Source organism: Tupaia chinensis, unplaced genomic scaffold (genome assembly GCF_000334495.1).
Source record: "Tupaia chinensis unplaced genomic scaffold, TupChi_1.0 Scaffold144171_2, whole genome shotgun sequence".
In the NCBI taxonomy this organism is placed as follows: domain Eukaryota; kingdom Metazoa; phylum Chordata; class Mammalia; order Scandentia; family Tupaiidae; genus Tupaia; species Tupaia belangeri.
In genome coordinates, this window is record NW_006204028.1 from 1215564 (window position 1) to 1231169 (window position 15606).

The window sequence follows — 15606 nt, forward strand, 5'->3', positions numbered from 1 at the left end:
GCCATGGGGCACATGCACTTGCTGGAGAGAGACAGAGAGAAAGGGAAAGTGAGAAATCACCCTCTAGAGAGGATGGCCATGCCACAGTCACCTCTCCTTCATTTGTCCTCTCAGGATTTGGGGCATGCTCCTGGAGTGTTTTTTGGGTCCGAGACTCGGGACTTCTGAGTTGGCCAAGTGAAATCCAGCATCTTAACCACCATGCCACGTGCTGGCCCTAAGCATCTTTTTTCAATGCAAGAAGGTGAAGATTTTTTGTAGACTTTGCAATTTAAGTTAGCTGACTTATCTTTTTATCTCATTATCATCGTCTCACCATCCATTTCAATCTTAGGTGTTTTATGAACCTGTTGGTTGAGAATTATATCTAAGAGGAATATTGAACTCCCTGTGTGTTTTCAAAACACCGTATGAAAAATAGAAAAGTAAAGAAATACCGTTTGCTAAAATGAGCTTTTTGTATTGTTATTTCTAAAATTCTTCCCAACCTTTTTTTTAGAAAGATATTTTTTTCCCTTTGCTATAGGGTGTATGTGCTCGCCAGAAAGACAGAGAGAGAGACAGAAAGCGAGAAATTACCCCCCAGGGGGGATGGCCACACCACAATCCCTTCTCCTCCATTCTCCTCTCGGGATCTTGGGCACGCACGCACACGCACGCACACGCACCCAGAGTGAGTTTAAGCCACCGGGTCCGGGACTTGAACCGCGGTCGACTACATGGGAGTCCAGTGATATAGCCATCACGCCAACTACTGGTCCATAGATATTTTTGCTGTAGAGCACATACGCTTGCTGGAGAAACAGACAGACACAAAGAGAGAAATCACCCTCCCGGGGGATGGCCTCGCTGCTGTCCCTTCTTCTCCATTCTCCCCGTGGGATCTTAGGCATGTATAGCCATGCGCCTGATGTGAGTTTTAAACTACCAGGTCCAAGACTCAAACTGCCGTTGACTACATCAGAGTCCAGCCATGTAACTATTATGCCATCTGCTGGTCCCCCCCAGCCTTTTTTTTAATTGCTCACCAGACTGGGAAGAATAGGGGAGGGGAAGGAAGCATCCCCCAAAGGGACGTGATTGCACCATAATCCCTAATCTATCTCTCCGTCCTGTTAAGATTTGAAACAAATGCAGCCTGCCAAGACCAGGACCAGGACCAGGACCAGGACTCCCAACCATGGTCGGCATCTGCTGGTCCAAAAACATTTATATTTAATCTTATTCAAAATATGTTTACTCACATAATAATATAAAAGGCTATTTGTTTCTCCACTTTTATGTTTCTTTTGATTATTTGAAAAGAACTAAATTCAGATTGTGTAGTATCAAGAAACATACCCCTAAGTATATATATATATATGGCTTGGTTGTTTTAGCATAGGAGAGTTAACTTCCACCAAAAGAAAATAATTCTGCTTGTATTATGTTGTCAGAAAAGTTATGATTTTCTGCATAGAAAAACTTAGAACTCTTCAGACAATCCAATAATTCTGTGCATTATTTGAATACATGACTTTATGTTGTTTGTGATGTGAACAATATCTCATCAGGACGGAAGGAACTGCCATTTACATCGAACGAACACAATCATGTGCAAAGATTGCCAGATCCATGCTGTGGAATATTAATCAAAGAATTTATCTGAGTGCGGGTTGTGGCCCTAATAATACTTACCTTCGGATTCAATCTGATCAGACATGTGTTTGGTAAAAATGAAAGTATACCAAAGAGATAGACTTGTTGTAGGAAAAAAATTATAAGCTCAAGTTCTCTTTCTTGAGATTAAGCTTTTCCTGCTATTACAGGACACCTTACAGGAAAACACGAGAGACATTTCTCCATCTCAGGATGCCCGCTCTATCATAACCTCTCGGCTGACGAATGCAAGGTAATTGTGTTCTCATTTATTCAGCGTATGCTTATTGAATGCTTATCATTTGCCAGGCACTTTGCTAAACCCTGGGACACAGTGGTGAACAGGAGGGGCAGGGTCCTTTATTCTGTAGTCTAATGGAGGAAACATAATAAAATCTGTTTTTTTAAAAGCCCAGTTCAATAAAAGAATTACAATACTTAATGAGTACTTTGAAAGAAATTAGTGAGGAGGTGATATTTGGAACATCAACCACCTCTGCATTGATATTTTCTATTGAAAATTGACTTTGAAGGCTGCTGGGGACCTCTTTCACTACGGAATAATTGCATAAGTATTTGATCTCAGTATTTATGTGTTACGTTCTCATTAACTCATTTTAGTTTTCAAGACATTCTTTTCTTGTTTATTCATTTTCATGGAATATGTTCCTTTTTTTTTCTTTTTGCACCCTAACTGGGATTTGAACCCTGGATATTTCCTTTTTTTTTTTTTTTTTTTATTCTTATTTACTCCTACTCTTGACGAATTCTTCTTTTACATTCTTGATCATCTTAAAGAAGCTTTGAGATGGGGGGGTCATGTGTCTAGGAGTAGAGCCTAAGATCCTATTTTGTATGTTCTTGCCCAAGTTGCTGCTGCCAAGGATGGAACCAGAGAGCTAGTAATAGTGAAGCAAGAGTTAAAAATGTTATTACTAATTAAATGGATTCCTTGGGTGGTATTTGGACAGGTTATCCAAGTTAAATACTTTGGTTAAACCAAAGATTTTACTTTTTGTTGTTACTTTGCTAATAAGGCCAAGGTCATAGGTTTATCTCTGTGTGAGCCACTTTCATTCGGAGAACATTTAGATTCACTAGCCCACTTGAATTCTCTTTGATTCATGCATTTGTTCTCTTATTTACAAATAGGCCACAGGGCTGAAAGTTTCTTCAGTCTTTCAACAAAGTAGTGCATTTGGTTTGCTTATATGGATTTTAAAGGTCAATGGCCTTACTCTTTTCTTCATTCCAAAACTTTCTATAAGCAAGATAGTTTCTAGTTTCTTTTTCTATCTAAGGGCAAGCAGTCGGTCTTCCCATTGCCTCCCCATTAGTCCAAGACCACATGGAAACAGGAACAGTCCTGTCAGAATCTGCATCAGAAGCTGTCAAGGAATTGGGTACTTCTTTTTTGGAAAATAACTGTGATCTCTTGTTTTTTGAGAGTTGTCCTCTCCTACTTAGCCAAAAATTGTTGGTTGGGGGCCAGCCTCGTAGCTTAGTGGTTAAGGGAACCGAATCCCTCACGGCTGACTACAGTTTGAATCCTGACTCGAAGGCTTGATAAACTTATGTGCATATGTACCCCAAATCCTGACAGGGTGGAGAAATGGAGGAGAAGGGATTGTGGTGTGATTATACTCCATTGTGGGATGCTTTCTCTCTCTCTTTATATCCCTAGTGAGTGCATATGCTATTAATTAAAAATAAATAGTTGGCTATAGCAATATGAACAAGGGACTATTTTTGGGGAAATAAAAGGGGGACCCAGAAGGTGGTGTGGTGAAGGTGTTGGATTCCCACATGGCTGACCATAGGTCTAGTCATGGACCCAGTGGCCTGAAAATCACACTGAACACGTGTGTGTGCCTGCCCAAAATCCTGAGAGGAGAGTGGAGGAGGAGGGATTGTGGTACAGCCATTCCACCCTGGGGCGTGATTTCTCACTTGCCCTCTCATTGTTTTTACCCTCTCGCCTGGGAGCACATGTAGCATATGACAAAAACCTAGGAAAAAAATTTCAGTGGGGGAAGAAAATTCTGTAAAAAGGAAAACGCTTCTGTACTGAATTTTCCTCTTGTGTTCTTTACAAGGAGAGTTAGGCAGCACATAATCCGTCTTTATTACTGGGACATATACCTAGAAGATCAGGAGAATTTCTGAAAGATGATATATTTTTATTACATTGAGAATCCCAAGTGAGAATATTAGACAGATTCTTCACATTTGTCAAAAGCTCCAGAGTTTTGAAAGTACCTGCAGACACACCCTTGCTCTTGAGTTTCCCAGTACCTCTGCAGTCAGCCATGGTATCATTTCACTCAGTCCTGTGTTCTGTGGCTGCACGTGCCAAACACTGTTACAGATGTCTGAGGATCCAGTGCATGAGATCCAAGACTGCATTCAAGGAGCCTCCATTCTCATGGGGAGCAGCAGCATAAACGGAAAAATTAGTAAGTAAATAAGAATTTCATGTAGTGCTAAATACTACGAGGATCAAAAAGAGTAGCAATCCAGTGAGTGACCGTGGGGTTGGGTGGCATAGCCCTGGTTTTGCTAGGATTATTTAAGGAAGACCTTCCTGAGGAGTTGCCATTTGTTTTGGGATAGGGGTGATGACAAAGAGCAAGATATAAAGATCAAGAAGAGATGTCTGAGTAGTAGAAATAGCAAATGTAAGGGCCACGAGGTGGGGGACAGACTGCTGGATTTGAAGGACCGAAAATAGTTCTTGTGGTGGAGCATGATGGGAAATGGAAACCAGGATCCAGACCCTGAAGGACTTAGTCGGCCTTGGCACAAGAGTCGTTTTTATTCTGAGGGCAGTGAGAAGCGTTTGGAGCTCTTCAGCAGAGGAATGGTACAATTTCATGAGCATTTTTCTAAAAGTGGTGGCTTGCTAGTCTGTAGGAGGTGTACTGTAGGGGAAAAGAATTGACACAGGGTGGAGTGATTGAGAGCCACTTAGAAGTTTCGGCAGTAGATGGTAGCCTGGACTAGTGTGGTGTCAGAGGAGAGTCTAAGAATAGGTTGGTTTTGGGATACTTTGAAGAGGAACAAACTGCTAGCCTTGGTAATGGAATCAATGTGAAGCATAAGGAAAAGGAGAATTAGGGATATTGGCATTCTTATGGTTGACCTGATTGTGTGTTTAGATAATGTTGCCATTTTTTCGATACTGTTGAAATGGAGCAGTTTTGTGGGGGAATGCCAGGTTTTGATAATGCTGAGTTTTAGGGGTGAAGTTGAATACGCAGTTGGCTAAGAGTTCTCAGTTTCCAGATGATGAAATAAACTATTGAGAGCTGATGTGATTTGTCTAAGATGGTGTAACTACAGCATTAACTTTTCCTACGGATTTGAACCAGGTTTTTAATGTATCTTTTTTTTTTTTTTTTGTCCTTCACTCTGTTCTTGTTCTTCCTCAGTTTATTCAGCATTGTACAGTGAAGAGAGTCCAGGCTCAGAGTCATTGGACTTAATGCAAACCTTCAGTGTACCATCATGTAGCTGTGCTCATTTTACTTCTCTCATTCTCAGTTGTGGCTGAGAAAGCAGAATGTGAAGCTTGCCTGATTTCTTTCTTGTAGAGATTGTTCTAATAAGTGCGAGGACCCTTTGAAAGTGAAAGTACATCTGTTCAAGGGATTATTACTGTATTCTTAAGCTTTACGTAAACATAGCCTTAGAAGCAGGTGGATTTATTGACGTTGTTGATGGTTGCAGGTGAGAGCACAGAGCCGGGATAAGCAGATAGAAGAAAGGATGCTGTCCCACAGGCAAGATGACAACAACAGGCATGCAACCAGGCACCAGGTAGGGGCCTTGTTAAAGCTCTGGCCAGTCACAGTTTGAGATCCATGTTTTGGCCCTCCTTTGCCCCTTGGATCTGCTGTGTCTCTTGGCATACCCATGCCTCTTGTTTCCTATGGTCTATCTGAGTAATTGGTCTTCCAGCCATAAACTTAGTATCCCATTTGTTTTTCAAACAGTAAATTTTTATTAAACACTTCTAGCTCTTGAATAAGGAAATGCCAGTTTCAATAATAAAAGTAGTAGTAGTAAAAGATAATTCTAATTGTTTGGAAAATTATACTCGCTGCTTCATTTCCTCATGTTGTACTTTTTTTAACCATCGTAGTTGAACCCCATCTGCTCTACTGACGTGTTTCCAAGGTCACCAGTGAGCTTTCCTTAGCACTTGACGCTGCTTGACTGTGTCATTTTTCTTCTCTGCTCTTCCCTTGATTTCTAGGAAGCACCCTGGCTCTGTCCCAATCCTTGTCCTGCCTCTCTAAACATTCATGCTGCATTGATTGCCTTAATTCCTTGCTTCTCCCTAAATAAATGCCTTTGGTCTTTATTCTTGCTGTTTTCCTGCTTGGAACTCTACACTTACACCAAGAAGATTGCATTTATCCTTGAATGCCTTGTGCAGTTCTCAGCTGTCATGGGAAATCTTCTACATCCTCTCCTACCTTTACTGAATTTCTTTCTCATGTATTCCCATTGTAATGTTCTCAAAATATTAGACTTCGTTCCATGTGATATATAGCTTACTGTCTGGATTACAGGTGGATAGCAGAGGAAGCACAGTGATGAGGAAGAAGTTTGGCTTTGGAGCCAAACAGACCTGGATTTGAATACTGTGTTACTCTAGCTGTGTTGTCCTGGACTGGCCTCCCTCCCTAAAATTACTTCCTTATTAATAAAAGGGGGTGAATAATTCCTACCTGATAGGGTTGTCAGCTAAATTATGTATATAAAATACCTATCCCTGGGGTTGGCAAGCAAAAAGCACTCCATTAACGGTAGCTGCATGTTTCTTCATTGCCTGTCTTAGGGTTGTCTTCATTTTTATAACACTGTTAATTAGATCAGTAAGCATTACTTATAAAACAGTAAACATTCAATAAATGTTCCTTAAATTGAAGTGATCTTTATTTTGTTACTGTTGCTTTGGTGGAGTTTTCCATCCTTAATATATGTTTATATTAAAATGTTTTCATTCTGGAACCCACATTTAACTGGCAGTAAGAGTAGTGGTTTGGGTAATCAGTGAAGCTAACTGGGAATTTGTAAATAGCTGTATTATTCACAGGGTGGCTGTAACATTTCTAGCATTTTATTCTTCCTTTAAAAATTAAAAAGAGGCACTGACACGCTTAATTTTGAATCTTAACTTCATAATGAGTTCTCTAGCTAGCTTAGCCCTCTCCTTTTCCTTTTAGGCACCAACAGAGAGGCAGCTGCGGTATAAGGAAAAGGTGGCTGAACTCAGGAAGAAAAGAAATTCTGGACTAAGCAAAGAACAGAAAGAGAAATACATGGTGAGAAACCTTGGACTGTCGGATTAGTGTGAACTGCTGTCACATTTGATTCCTCTTGCTTTCTGAGCTTCTGCTTTTTAGATTTGCTATTTGGTATTCTCTACAAATGCATACCAAGTCTAGCTCTTTCTTGGGACTGAGAATTAAGTATAATCTCCCAAACTGTACTGAAAGTGGAAACAGGTCTTAGAAAATAAAATAAAACTGACATTTTTGATAATGAAAAATTAGATCTTTTGGGACCAGCAGTTGGTGTAATGGCTATGACACTGTGAGTGCCCAAGATCCCAGGAGGAGAATGGAGGAGAAGGGATTGTAATGCGGCCATCCCCCCTGGAGGGTGATTTCTCACTTTCTATCTGTCTGTCTTTTTGATGAGCGCACGTGCCCTATGGCCAAAAATAATTTTTTTTAGATCTTCTAATTTGTAAACTTGAGTATAATTTTTTTTGAGGCATTTTTTCTATAAGATGCACTTGCTAGAGAGACAGAGACAGAAAGCAAGAAATCACTCCCCTGGGGGGTGGCCATACCACAGTCCCTTCTCTATTCTTCTTTCAGGATTTTGGGCACACACAGGCCCAGCATGAGTTTTAAACCACTATGTCCAGGACTTGAACTACGGTCGACTGCTTAGGAGTCCAGAGATGTAATCATTGCACCATATGCTGGTCCCCAGCTTTACTATAATTTAAAAGGGTTAAACTTACCCACTAGGACAAATTCCATCACATCAAAAATGTCTGTAAGGGGAACCAGCAGTTAGCGTAGTGGCTATGTCGCTGGACTCCCACGTAGTCGACCGCAGTTCGCATCCCAGACCTGGTGGCTTAAAACTCACTCCGGGTGCGTGTGCATGTGTACCCAAGATCCCGAGAGGAGAATGGAGGAGAAGGGATTACGGCGTGGCCATCCCCCCTGGGGGGGTGATTTCTCGCTTTCTGTCCCTCTGTCTCTCTCTGTCTGGCAAGCGTACGCGCCCTATAGCAAAACCCTCTTAAAAGAAAAAAAAAAAAAGAAAAGAAAAATTTATTTCCTTCATGATGAAAGGTATATTAGATAAGTAGGTGGTATTTCCTATAGTAGATCTTTTTGTCCTATTTCAACATTTTTTTCTAACTGTAAAAGTAATGCACAGTTGTAATAAGGAATATAGGACAATTAAGAGCAAATAGAGGACTAGCAGGTGGTGGTATGGTTAAGGTGCTGGACTCCCACCTGGCCAACCATGGTTTGAGTCCTGGACCTGGCGGCTTGTGTGCCTGTGTGCTCGCTTGCTCTCATTATCTTCTTTTTTTTTTTAACTAATTAGTTTTTCTTTTTAAGAATTTAATTTATTTATTCATCCATTCCAATTTGATCAGAGAGGGAGGGGGAGGGTGAGAAAGCAAGCTTCCAGGTCCAGGACTCGAACCATGGTCAGCCATGTGGGAGTCTAGCACCCTTAGCCACCACTCTGGCACCTGCTGGCCCTCATTCTCTCTGTTTTTCTATCTGGTGAGCAGACATGCCTTATAGGAAAATTAAAACATATTAATAAATATTGGGTCATGGAAAAGTCGTCATGTATTTGTATGTGTATGTTTTTAGAGGTTTTTTTTTTTTTTAAAGAATTATTTTATGTAACATTTATTTATTTATAATTTGACCAGAAAGGGAAAGTGAGAAAGTAAGCCACCAGGTTCAGGGCTTGAATGTCTACCATAGGGGAGGGCGTCCAGTGCCCTTAACCACCATACTTCCTGCCAGCCCCTTTTCAGCACTTTTTGCCTAAGAGCACATGCACTTGTTGGAGGGACACAGAGACAGTGAGAGGGAAAGTGAGAAATCGCCCCACGGGGGATGGCCACGCCACAATCCCTTCTCCTCCATTCTTCTCCCAGGATCTTGGGCATGCGTGCACATGTGCCTGGCATGATTTTCAAGCCATTGGGTGTGGGACTCGAACTGTGGTTGGCCATGTGAGACTCCAGCCATGTAACCACTACACCATCTACTCGTCCCTCTATTTCCTTTGTTTTTCTTTTCTTTTTTATTTATTTCTTTTCTTTTTCTTTTCTTTTTTTTTTTTTTTCCGAGAAATTTTTGCTATAGGGCACGTGCGCTTGCTGGAGAAACAGAGCTATACAGAAAGCAAGAAATCACCCCCACGGAAGATAGCCACAAAAAAAGCCACCGGGTCCGGGACACGAACCGCAGTTGACTACATGGGAGTCCAGTGACTTAGCCATTACGCTAACTGCTGGTCCCCAGCTTTACTATAATTTAAAAGGGTTAAACTTACCCACTAGGACAAATTCCATCACATCAAAAATGTCTGTAAGGGGAACCAGCAGTTAGCGTAGTGGCTATGTCGCTGGACTCCCACGTAGTCGACCGCAGTTCGCATCCCAGACCTGGTGGCTTAAAACTCACTCCGGGTGCGTGTGCATGTGTACCCAAGATCCCGAGAGGAGAATGGAGGAGAAGGGATTACGGCGTGGCCATCCCCCCTGGGGGGGTGATTTCTCGCTTTCTGTCCCTCTGTCTCTCTCTGTCTGGCAAGCGTACGCGCCCTATAGCAAAACCCTCTTAAAAGAAAAAAAAAAAAAGAAAAGAAAAATTTATTTCCTTCATGATGAAAGGTATATTAGATAAGTAGGTGGTATTTCCTATAGTAGATCTTTTTGTCCTATTTCAACATTTTTTTCTAACTGTAAAAGTAATGCACAGTTGTAATAAGGAATATAGGACAATTAAGAGCAAATAGAGGACTAGCAGGTGGTGGTATGGTTAAGGTGCTGGACTCCCACCTGGCCAACCATGGTTTGAGTCCTGGACCTGGCGGCTTGTGTGCCTGTGTGCTCGCTTGCTCTCATTATCTTCTTTTTTTTTTTAACTAATTAGTTTTTCTTTTTAAGAATTTAATTTATTTATTCATCCATTCCAATTTGATCAGAGAGGGAGGGGGAGGGTGAGAAAGCAAGCTTCCAGGTCCAGGACTCGAACCATGGTCAGCCATGTGGGAGTCTAGCACCCTTAGCCACCACTCTGGCACCTGCTGGCCCTCATTCTCTCTGTTTTTCTATCTGGTGAGCAGACATGCCTTATAGGAAAATTAAAACATATTAATAAATATTGGGTCATGGAAAAGTCGTCATGTATTTGTATGTGTATGTTTTTAGAGGTTTTTTTTTTTTTTAAAGAATTATTTTATGTAACATTTATTTATTTATAATTTGACCAGAAAGGGAAAGTGAGAAAGTAAGCCACCAGGTTCAGGGCTTGAATGTCTACCATAGGGGAGGGCGTCCAGTGCCCTTAACCACCATACTTCCTGCCAGCCCCTTTTCAGCACTTTTTGCCTAAGAGCACATGCACTTGTTGGAGGGACACAGAGACAGTGAGAGGGAAAGTGAGAAATCGCCCCACGGGGGATGGCCACGCCACAATCCCTTCTCCTCCATTCTTCGCCCAGGATCTTGGGCATGCGTGCACATGTGCCTGGCATGATTTTCAAGCCATTGGGTGTGGGACTCGAACTGTGGTTGGCCATGTGAGACTCCAGCCATGTAACCACTACACCATCTACTCGTCCCTCTATTTCCTTTGTTTTTCTTTTCTTTTTTATTTATTTCTTTTCTTTTTCTTTTCTTTTTTTTTTTTTTTTCCGAGAAATTTTTGCTGTAGGGTGTATACGCTTGACAGAGAGACAAGAGAGACAGAAAGCAAGAAATCACCCCCCCCAGGGGGATGGCCACGCCGCAGTCCCTTATCATTCTCCTCCCTGGATGTTGGGCATGAAATCAGATGTGCCTGGAGTCAGTTTTAAGCTGCTGACTGGGTCCAGGACTCAAACCACGGTCGACTACATGGGACTCCATTAACGGAACCAGTACACTAGCTGCTGGTTCCAGGTCCTTATTTTTCTATGTTTTTCTATGTAAAAATGAGCACTGACTTTTCCAACGACCTACTAAAATTAAATTAAAAAATTTTTAAGAATTATTTTATTTAACTCTATGTATTAATTTTAATTTGACCAGAGAGGGACAGAGTGAGTGAGTGAGTGAGAGAGACAGAGAGAGAGAGAGATGTGAGAAAAGAAAGTGAGAAAGCAAGCCGCCAGGTCCTAGACTTTAACTGCAGTTGGCCATGTGGGAGTCCAGCTTCCTTAACCACCATGCCACCTGCTGGCCTCTAAAATAATTCTTTATAAAAAATACTACCTAAAAAGAACCACACCTTGTATTTTGGGATAGATCTCAGCTTTTACATGACATATTATATTTTGCTTGTTTGTTTACTGTAGAACACTTGTGCTCTCTAGAAGCGAAGAGGAGAAAGAAAGAGTGAGAAAGTGTCCTCCCACCCCCCCAGATGGGATGGCCATTCCCCAGTCCCTTCTCCTCTATTCATTTCTGGGGATTTTGGGCAGCTGTGCACGTAAGCCCAGCATGATCTTCAAGCCACTAGGTCTGAGACTCAAATAGACTCCAATAGCACCATGGGCTAAGTGGGATCCAGCCACCTTCATCTCTCTGCCACCTGCTGGCCTGGCTCTTTCTTTATGTACCACTTGGATTGCCTTTTCTCTTAAACATCTAGAACTTTCTTCACTTTATTAGAAATTTTTCGGGAACCAGCAGTTAGCGTAATGGCTATGTCGCTGGACTACCACGTAGTCAACCGCGGTTCGTGTCCTGGACCCAGTGGCTTAGAACTCACGCTGGGCGTGAGTGCGTGCGTGCCCAAGATCCCAAGAGGAGAGTGGAGGAGAAGGGATTGCGGTGTGACCATCCCCCCTGGGGGGTGATTTCTCGCTTTCTGTCTCTATGTCTCTCTCTGTCTGTCTGGCGAGCGCACGCGCCTTACAGCGAAAACCTCTCCAAAAAAAAAAGAAAATTTTCAAAAATTTTTGGCATAAGATTTAGTTCTTTATGTATTATGTTGTTTTATTTTGGGGCTTCAGTTGGTGTAGTGGTTAGATGCACTGAATTCCCATGTGGCCAACCGCACGCAGTTCAAGTGCTGGACCTGGCGGCTTGCTTTTTTCACTTTCCCTTTCTTTATTTCTCTCTCTCTGGTCAAATTTTAAAAAAATTGTGACAAATGGAATTATATAAATAACTCTTAAAAAAATACATAAATAAACAATGATAAAAATTATTTTATTTTAAAAGTAGTAATACACCCTTACTACTGAATATACCAGAAATACAAAGAAGAAAAATTCAAGTGAAAAGCTCCCTCTTGGGACCAGCAGATGGTTACATTGCTGGACTCCCAGGTAGTCGACCACAGTTCAAGTCTGGGCCTAGTGACTTAAAACGCATGCTGGCATGTGTGCGTGCATGCCCAAAATCCCCAGAGGAGACTGGCCTGACCATCCCCCTGGGGTGGGGTGGAGGGTGAATTCTCGCTTTCTTTTGTCTTTCAAGCACTGGGTCAGGACTTGAACTGCTCAGTTGGTTCAGATGGCTACCTGAGATCCAGCTGCCTTAACGTCTGTGCCACCAGCTGCCCCGTTTCCCATTTTGGTGTGTGTCCTCTCAGTCTTTCCAACGCGTATTTGATTTTTTTCCATAGGATTAGAGTGTTTATTTAGTCATTAAAATAGATTTTTTAAAAAGAATTATTTTATTTAACTTTATTTACTTATTATTTTTTAATTTGACCAGAGAGGGACAGAGCAATTGAGAGAGCTAGCGAGAGAGGGAAAGTGAGAAAGCAAGCTGCCAGGTTCGGGACTCAAACCGTGGAAAATAGTTTATTAAATGTGTGGTTAGTAAATAGATAGCATGGCTTCACTGAGACAAAAGTTGGCCACAGTGTATGTTCTTTGAACAGTCCTCACTATCTTGAAAGTAATAACTTTATGAAAGTAAGTGATACAAGTCAGTGTGAGCTGGATGGTGGGTTATGCGGTGAATTTGTAGCTAAAGACCTATACTCGATTATGTTGGGTTTGTAGAGAGGCTACCAGATTGTAAGTTTGCCCTTCTCTCATTCAGTGTTTAGTTGTTTGTTTTGTTTTTGCCATAGGGTGTGTGCGCTCACCAGAGAGAGAGAAAGTTACCCTCTCTCCTCTCAGGAACTACATCTATGCAGAGGCCCTTTGTCTCCATTTTCCTGATGTGATTTCCAAGGGCTGGGTCTTGGACTCGAAGGGTGGTTGACAGTGTGGGAATCCAGCACCTTAACCATCACGCCATGTGCTTGTTCAGTGTTTTTATCCGCAAGCTGGATAGAGGTGTAATCATACAGTAACACTGTTGAGTGATTATGTGCTAGGCACTGTAGTTATAATGCTCTCTTAACCTTTGTAAATACCTGGTGTGATTGATGGCTGTTCACCTGTTTTTATATAGGTGGACCCACAAGTTAGAAAACCATGCCAGGCATGTGTGCCCAAGATCAGGAGAGGAGAATAGAGGAGAAGGAACCGCAGCATGGCTATTCCCCCTGGGGGGTGATTTCAATCTTTCCCCCACTGTTGCCCCCACCCTAGCACATGCACCCTATACCAGAAACTAAAACAACAACAACAAAGATAAAAAAGTAGGTGGGTCCAGATTAACCAGAAGAAATTTTAATAGAGGCATAGGTACTGGTGAATGATTTCTTCATATGCTAATAAATGTGAAATCTAGAATGTTCTTCCTGTGATAAACCAACCACTTTCAGCCATGTGGGAGTTGAGTGTCTTATCACCACACTACCTGCTCACCCCTGGAGCTGAGAATTTTAAGATGTAACAAATGGAATAATGAGGGAAAGGGCTAGGGTAATAGAAGGGAGGAGTATTCAGAGCTTTTCCTAGAAAAGGTGGGGATTCCCTCCTCCCCTCCCCAATTCCAAAGCTTGCCTACTTTCCTTCCTTGTCAGGTCATTGCAGGCAGTAACCATAGCGACTGTCGACTCTTTCTGGCGCTGGCACATGTGCCACCTAGCATGTATTAACAGTACATTGAGGGTCCAAGGAGCTGGAAGGTTAGGCAGAAGTCGTCCTAGGAACCATCTTGGCTCAGGCTGATTCAGGCTGGGTTCTTTTGTGGAGGACTGGTCTTAACTACTGGTATGCATCCTATTGTCTAAAAAGAAAGAAAAGCAGTCTGGGGGAGTGGCTGGGGTCTGATAAAACCTCTGGCTTAAGTAGTGAGTGAGGAGCCAGCTTTAGGGAGTGACTGGGGTATGGTTTGAACTTGGACTGATACGCCATGGTAAGATTTAAAAAGTTGAACTACTTTTATGCTTTTAATTTTCTATGACTTTTCCCTCTTTTATTCTTTCTTAGAAGTTATAACTAGGGAACCAGCAGTTAGCGTAATGGCTATGTCGCTGGACTCCCACGTAGTCAACCACGGTTCGCATCCCGGACCCGGTGGCTTAAAACTCAAGCTGGGCACATGTGCGTGCGTGCCCAATAACCCGAGAGGAGAATGGAAGAGAAGGGATTGCGGCGTGACCATCCCCCCTGGGGGGTGATTTCTCGCTTTCTGTCTCTAATGTCTCTGTCTGTCTGGCGAGCACACTAGCCCTATAGTGAAAATCTCTCCCCCCCCCAAAAAAAAGTGAAAGAAAAAAAAAGGAAGTTATAACTAGACATTTTTTTAAAGAGTCCAGCCCCCCTGTCCTGTGTCTTTGGCTGACCTGGCAGCTTGCTTTGTCACTCTCTCTCTGATTCTGTTTCCAAATGAAATAATAATGATAACAGCAAATTTTTTTTTGGAGAGGTTTTTGCTATAGGGCGTGTGCACTCGCCAGAAAGAGAAAGAGAAAGAGAGGTCACCCCCACCCTGGGGGGATGGCCAAGCCACGGTCCCTTCTCCATTCTTTTGGGATCTTGGGCACACACACACATGCTCCCAGTGTGAATTTAAGCCACCGGTTCCAGGACTTGAACCATGGTTGACTACATGGGAATCCAGCGACACAGCCATTACGCCAACTGTTGATCCCAACAAATAAAATTTTAAAATAATTCTTTTTTGGGGGAGAGGTTTTTGCTGTAGGGCGTGTGCACTCGCCAGAAAGAGAAAGAGAAAGAGAGGTCACCCCCACCCTGGGGGGATGGCCAAGCCACGGTCCCTTCTCCATTCTTTTGGGATCTTGGGCACACACACATGTACCTGGCATGAATTTAAGCCACCAGGTCTGGGCCTTGAACCGCAGTTGACTACACGGCCAGTTACATATCCGCCACGCCAACTGCTGGTCCCAAAATAAAGAATTCTTAGAAAAAATGAAATAGAAATAGAAAAACGAAACTCCCAGAGGCCGAATAGTGTTTCTTCCCTAGATTTCACTGGTGGGGGGATGTGAATGTCTTCTGGGATTGACTCAATTAGTACTGTGTCTTGTGCTCTCTCCCAACACCTAGTATGTAAGCACTAAGTAAAGAGCTTATAGTTGTGGGGCTGGCAGATGGCGTGGACTCCCACATGGCTGATCATGGTTTGAGTCCTGGACCTAGTGGCTTGCCTTCTCACTTTCTCTCTCTGGTCAGATTTTTAAAAGATAATTAATAGAATGAAATAAATAAATCTTCTTAAAAAAAGCTTGTAGTTGTGATTGGCATCAGTTGAATCGAAAGAGATACTAAGGGAGTATCATGCTCTGGTTATTTCCTTAGGAACACAGACAGACCTACGGG

At 42.4% G+C, this 15606-nt stretch overlaps 1 protein-coding gene across 1 annotated transcript in view; it reads left to right on the forward strand.

The window, feature by feature from the left end:
- KAT7 (lysine acetyltransferase 7) overlaps nucleotides 1–15606 on the forward strand; it is a gene marked incomplete in the record, with an annotated part of 50704 nt that overhangs the window by 15663 nt on the left and 19435 nt on the right. The window contains 4 exon segments of the mRNA XM_027767330.1: nucleotides 1809–1891; nucleotides 5368–5457; nucleotides 6873–6971; nucleotides 15586–15606. Of these exon segments, the coding sequence (XP_027623131.1) occupies nucleotides 1809–1891; nucleotides 5368–5457; nucleotides 6873–6971; nucleotides 15586–15606 (293 nt within the window).